At 28.9% G+C, this 5914-nt stretch overlaps 1 protein-coding gene across 1 annotated transcript; it reads right to left on the minus strand.

Annotated features, from left to right (window-relative positions):
- Nucleotides 1-5244: 5244 nt before the first annotated feature.
- Nucleotides 5245-5661, minus strand: LOC115882128. The gene has a single exon (XM_030899972.1). The coding sequence runs from the start codon at nt 5659-5661 to the stop codon at nt 5245-5247; it is 417 nt and encodes a 138-aa protein (XP_030755832.1).
- Nucleotides 5662-5914: the final 253 nt, after the last annotated feature.

Consider the following 5914-nt stretch of genomic DNA (forward strand, 5'->3'; position numbering starts at 1 on the left):
GATCTTATATGTGGCAAGCAAAACGGGATTTTTGCAATCCCAATGCTGTCTTGTCTGTTCAACAACCTCTAGAGGTTTTGTACAGAAACTGGTATTTTACGTAAAAACTTAAAATTACATTACATTGCTGGTTATTTGTTGGTTTATTAATGGATTATAATGTTTATTATTTATTCAATAATGACTTTACAGAGTAAATTCTATTTAAATATCTTAATCCTAATCTCAGGTATACGAGAAATTGCCTGATCATCTTTTAACTTTTTAAAGCTGAAATTGAGTTAATTAATTAAATTTTAGTTAATGCCGGGTTAAGTGAAGTAGGGATAATGAGACTTGGTTATTAAAATCTAGATACATTCGTTTTAATAAAATTTGTCTTATGTTATTACCGTACTAATATTTATTTCTGTAGGTCTAGCCTATGCAAGTATTATTATATAATTTATTTATTTTCAGGTCAGTTCATCTCTATCAACACATTTATAATAAGCGTAAGCATAATATTTTTTCGATTTGGATGCAGGACGCCTTGGAAATGTGGAGAGACAGAATTATTTTTATTTCAGGTACCTATTTATTTATTCATTATTTTTATTTTTATTCGAACATCTTTATTTATCATTTGACCTGTCACATTATCAGTATTTGATAATCCACGTATATTCAAAAATTGTTTCTTTTTATATCAGTTATACTTAAAATTCTGAACCACATCGTGAAAGTTAATTATATAGGCAGAACACAAATAAAAATATGAGAAAAATGTATAAAATGAAGAAAATATTTTTCGAGGTTTAGATCTAAAATTAACTGCTTAGTCTGCAGAATAATCTCATTAAACGAACAAACAAATTCTAAAGCTTCAATAAACAGATTTGTGAATTAGTTCAACAAGCTTATTTTCTTATTCATTTTTAGCTAAAATGTAGTATGTAGTTACAAGTCAAGATATTTGTATATGTTATCACTTTTAAATTATTTTACTTTTTACGATTAAAAGAATACATACCTACATAATGTATATGTGATGTGTAAATTAAAAGTCCAAATTTTCTTTGTTAAACCGGAGTCGCTATGAAAATGTTACAGTAAAGAGATATTAGTTATATTATATGTACAATTGAGTTATAACAGGGAAATTACACGAATCATATACCGGGTGTTTCTCAAAAGTGGCTCACTCCTATAACTATTTTTATTTTTCAGATAAAAGAACGAGATTTGGTACGTTATTGATTGACGTATTCAACTGTTTTCGGTCACTTCCTGTTTCACCGGAAATGACTAATATACCTTTAGGTTTTTAAATGACACCCTCCGGTATTTTTTATTTTTTTACTTTGTTCGATAAAAAATTACACTCCGTATAGAACGACATATCATATATCAACTTTTGTCATTTTCGCACATCGTTTATATGGAATTGTAACTTAGGTTCATAACAACAATTTAATTCGAAATATCAAGTGTATGGTACAAAATTATTTGTAAAAACTGTTTTTTCCAAATAAACTTTTGAGCCACCCTAATATGAATCACCCGACTCTGTGTTAAAGAAAACATGAGATATGATAAATAAAACGATTTGGACAACTTTTAACTAGCCAGGCCAAACACAAAATACATTAGATGAAATAAAATAAATAGAAATCTATTTTTCGAAGGCCCCTTGATTAAAAATTTTAATTAGTTTTAAACACAGTCATGGCACTCTGGTTGAAATTTAAAATACGATTTTTTAAAGCGAAAATACAAAATGTTGACATGTAATTTTTTATTAAATAAAGTAAAAAAAATACCAAAGGTGCCATTTAACAAAGTCTTCTCGGTATTTCGCCACTTGCAATATAGCATTATTAATAATAATATAATAAAGTAAATATATAATATAAAAGGAGTCTTCCACTTTTAGACACTGACACTAGTCACTGTGTTTAGGAAACAATACCGTGGAAATGTGAATAAAATCAAACTAAAATTCTACATTAATAAGCTGTAAGTACTTTTTCATAAAACAGAAAAACATAAATCAGCATATAAATAAGTGTACAAAAATGTATGTCAAAGGTTTTTAGTTACAATTTGTATAAGAGTGGAATTTTATAAAAAAAATAATACAATCATAATAATTATATAATCCAATATTATACAATCATATCCATATATTCATAATCGCCCTTCATTATATGTAATTTTCGTGACTTCTATTAAACGCGAGTAATAGTGTCTCTATCTTTAGAATGAAATATAAATTGAGGTCATGTCCGAAAATAAATCACCTGTTTATTAATTTATATGTACCTTTATATATTTAAAAATACTTTGTATTTTTATTACCATCTTACACAGTTATCCCATAATAAAATAGATTTTATTCAACTATTTCTACAAAAGTTCAAAAACTAAGCCGTAGGGGAACTGTAGTTTATCTTATAATATTTATATACTTTCGGTTATAAAGGATGAATCTTAAATAAGTGCATATATTTTCACGGCTGGTAGATCTCGATAAAGTGTCAACGATATTGTTTATTAATTATTTTAAAGCAAAATATGGAAGTACTCTAAAAAGAATGTCTGCAAAATGTGATGCTAGTAACTGCTGTTCTTAAAAATGCATTATCCGAGTATTTAATACGATTTATACAGTTTTCTATACTGCATACATATAAGGTGTTCAAATAAATAAACTAAATAATGAATGTTTTGCATATGGCAACCAATAATACACACACTATCATGACAAGGACTACAATGACGTCACAAAGCGAGGAGTTTTCGCATGCACATGGCAGAAATTTTAGGCTGAATGAACAGTCCTATTAGGTTAACTATTCTTGATCTGAGCGTACATGAATGAGCTTTTCATGGATGAGCGTATATGGAGTAAGCAACATTTTTGAAAACAAATAATTCGTTTTTCTCACAACCAAAAAATGTTATAATAATCCCCAAATAGACACCTCCCCATTATTTTTCCTAAAATTAAGAAATAATTTCAAATAAACAATATTCATAATCAAATACACAATAATGAAACCATGACAATACCAAAGTTTACAGAATTTAAATAATATTTGCGTAAGTTTATTTATAACTAATTGTGTAATATCAATGATTATATATTTGATAATTTAAACGGTAATTCAAACATTATCTACCAAGAAAATATCGTCAAAACATATAAATCATATTCACGTCCCATCCGATAGCATCATTTGAGGCCTAAACGAATATTAATAACTTCATTAATAAATTAACAATAACTCGCCTGTAATGAAACGTTTATTTAAATTGTAATAGAGAATTCGTATTGCATATGCAAATTATGGTTCGAGAATATTTGAGAGATAATTTTGATTTTATTTTTTCTGCTGGAATAAAAATCTGATTTAAATGAATATACCGTGCGATCGAAAAAAAAGACGTCAATGACAACTGAGGAATGACAATCGATGATCATGTTGTAACTTTTTTTTTGTAAAACTTGTCAAAATTAACACATAATTGTAAAAAGATTACAAAAGGCTAGAATCTAGAACGTTTCCAGACACACAAATCAAATCCAAAAAAGAAATTATGCAATTTTCACCATATAAAAATAATTTTTAAATTTTTTAAATTACAACCTCCTTAAAGCCAAATGGCAGTAATCGCAGATGAGCAACAAATCGCAAACTGCGATTCAATCGCAACGATTTTAAAATTGTAATCGCAACCTGCGATTGGCTCTCATAGTAAACTGCGACTGAAATATACAGGGTGTCCCAGAAATAAGTGCAAGTATTTTAACTGGTAGTATAGTCCAACCCTAGAAACACCCCTATGAAGCTTTTTTCGCGAAAAAAAAAATTTGAAAGTTCGAAATTTTTTGAAAAAAATTTTTGAATTTTTTTTTAGTTTTTAGTTATACAGGGTCCGGCAATAGTGCGTCGGGCATCTGTAGCTCCTAGAATAAAAACTTGAGAATTTTGTTTAAGTGCAAGCTTAAATTATGTACCAGGATGTATTTCAGGAAAATATTTTAACTTCTATAGGGTGGCTCAAAAAAGAGTGTGTGGACATGGATAATTATTTTTGAATGGAACACCCTGTATATTATTGCATTTTTGTTTTTTTTTCAGATCATTTTACATAACCCTAAGATATGAATAAATATATTTCGATAGTTTCAGAGATATTAAAAAATAAATCAAAAATATATATTTTTCAGCCCTTTCTAAAAAAATTATTAAAAATACAGGAACTATTCTGAAATGAAAACTATATTAGGTATTTACTTTGGATGGTCTGTTCTTACTTTGCTATAAATATGGTAATCGTAAATCATACAGGATGTTCAATATTATACGCCAAACTTTCTAAAATATAAAATATTTTTTCTTTGTTTTTTTAAATGGAACACCCTGTATATTATTTTTTTATTAGATGGAGAGTTAAAAAATGAACATTTTTTGTATTTAGAGTATTTCAAAATTTTTAACGGTTTCGCAGATATTTGCGATTTTATATTTCATATGGCATTTTCCACAGTAAATTTTTATCAAAACCACCCAATGATTTTTCTCTCGTATTTTTCCATTGAAAGCGCCATATGAAATAATACTGCGTGTATATGCAAAACCGTTAAAAATTTTGAAATACTCTAAATACAAAAAATGTTCATTTTTTAATTCTCCGTCTCTTGAAGAAATAATATACAGGTTGTTCCATTTAAAAAAACGAAGAAAAATTATTTTATATTTTAGAAAGTTTGGCGTAGAATTTTGAACATCCTGTATGATTTACGATTTTCATATTTATAGCAAAGTAAGTACAGACCATCTAAAGTAAATACCTAATATAGTTTTGATTTCAGAACAGTTCCTGTATTTTTAATTTTTTTTTTAAGAAGGGCTGAAAAAAATATATGTTTGAATATCTCTGAAACTATCGAAATATATTTATTCATATCTTAGGGTTATGTAAAATGATCTGAAAAAAAAACAAAAATGCAATAATATACAGGGTGTTCCATTCAAAAATAATTATCCATGTCCACACACTCTTTTTTGAGCCACCCTATAGAAGTTAAAATATTTTCCTGAAATACATCCTAGTACACACTTTAAGTTTGCACTTAAACAAAATTATCAAGTTTTTTATTCTAGGAGCTACAGATGCCCGACGCACTATTGCCGGACCCTGTATATATATATTTGGGCTTAATCTTATAAAAATACAGTTACTGTACTATACAGATTATACAACTAAATGTTGCCTTCCCAGTCTCAATCGCCAGCCATCTCTGTCGTACACGAGATCTTCTTCGATATTCCGATCTCTCATCGCCTGTCGTATACCATCGTTCCAGGACCGACGCGGGCGTCCCCTTTTGTTTCTTCCAGTGGGTGACCATTTGAATACACGTTTTGGCCATCTTGTGTCCTCCATCCTCATTAGATGACCAAACCATCTCAAACCTCTTTTCTCTATTCGTTGAATTACTATTTCTTGTGCCGATGTTCTGTTTCTGATTTCCTCGTTTCTCACTCTTTGTAATCTGGACACTCTAGCGCTTCTACGTAAGTAATCCATCTCTACAGCCAATATTCTCCGTTTATCTTCTTCTCTTAGGGCCCATATCTCACTCCCATAGCATAAGACCGATTCTACCATTGTTTGGCCAATATGTTTTTTATTCTTTATATTAATATGTTTGTCCCACCAGATTGAGTTGAATTCCCCTACCACTCTTCTCGCGTTCTGAATTCTCTGTCGTATCTCTGTCCCACCGATTCCATTTTTATCAACTATAGCTCCTACATATTAGTTTTTAGTTACAAACCATAATTTCTTGATAATATGGCAACATAGATATTAGCAAAATAAAAACACTAAATCACCACAATACACCAAAACACTTTTACTT

Source organism: Sitophilus oryzae, unplaced genomic scaffold (genome assembly GCF_002938485.1).
Source record: "Sitophilus oryzae breed Bouriz unplaced genomic scaffold, Soryzae_2.0 scaffold_176_pilon_pilon, whole genome shotgun sequence".
In the NCBI taxonomy this organism is placed as follows: Eukaryota; Metazoa; Arthropoda; class Insecta; order Coleoptera; family Curculionidae; genus Sitophilus; species Sitophilus oryzae.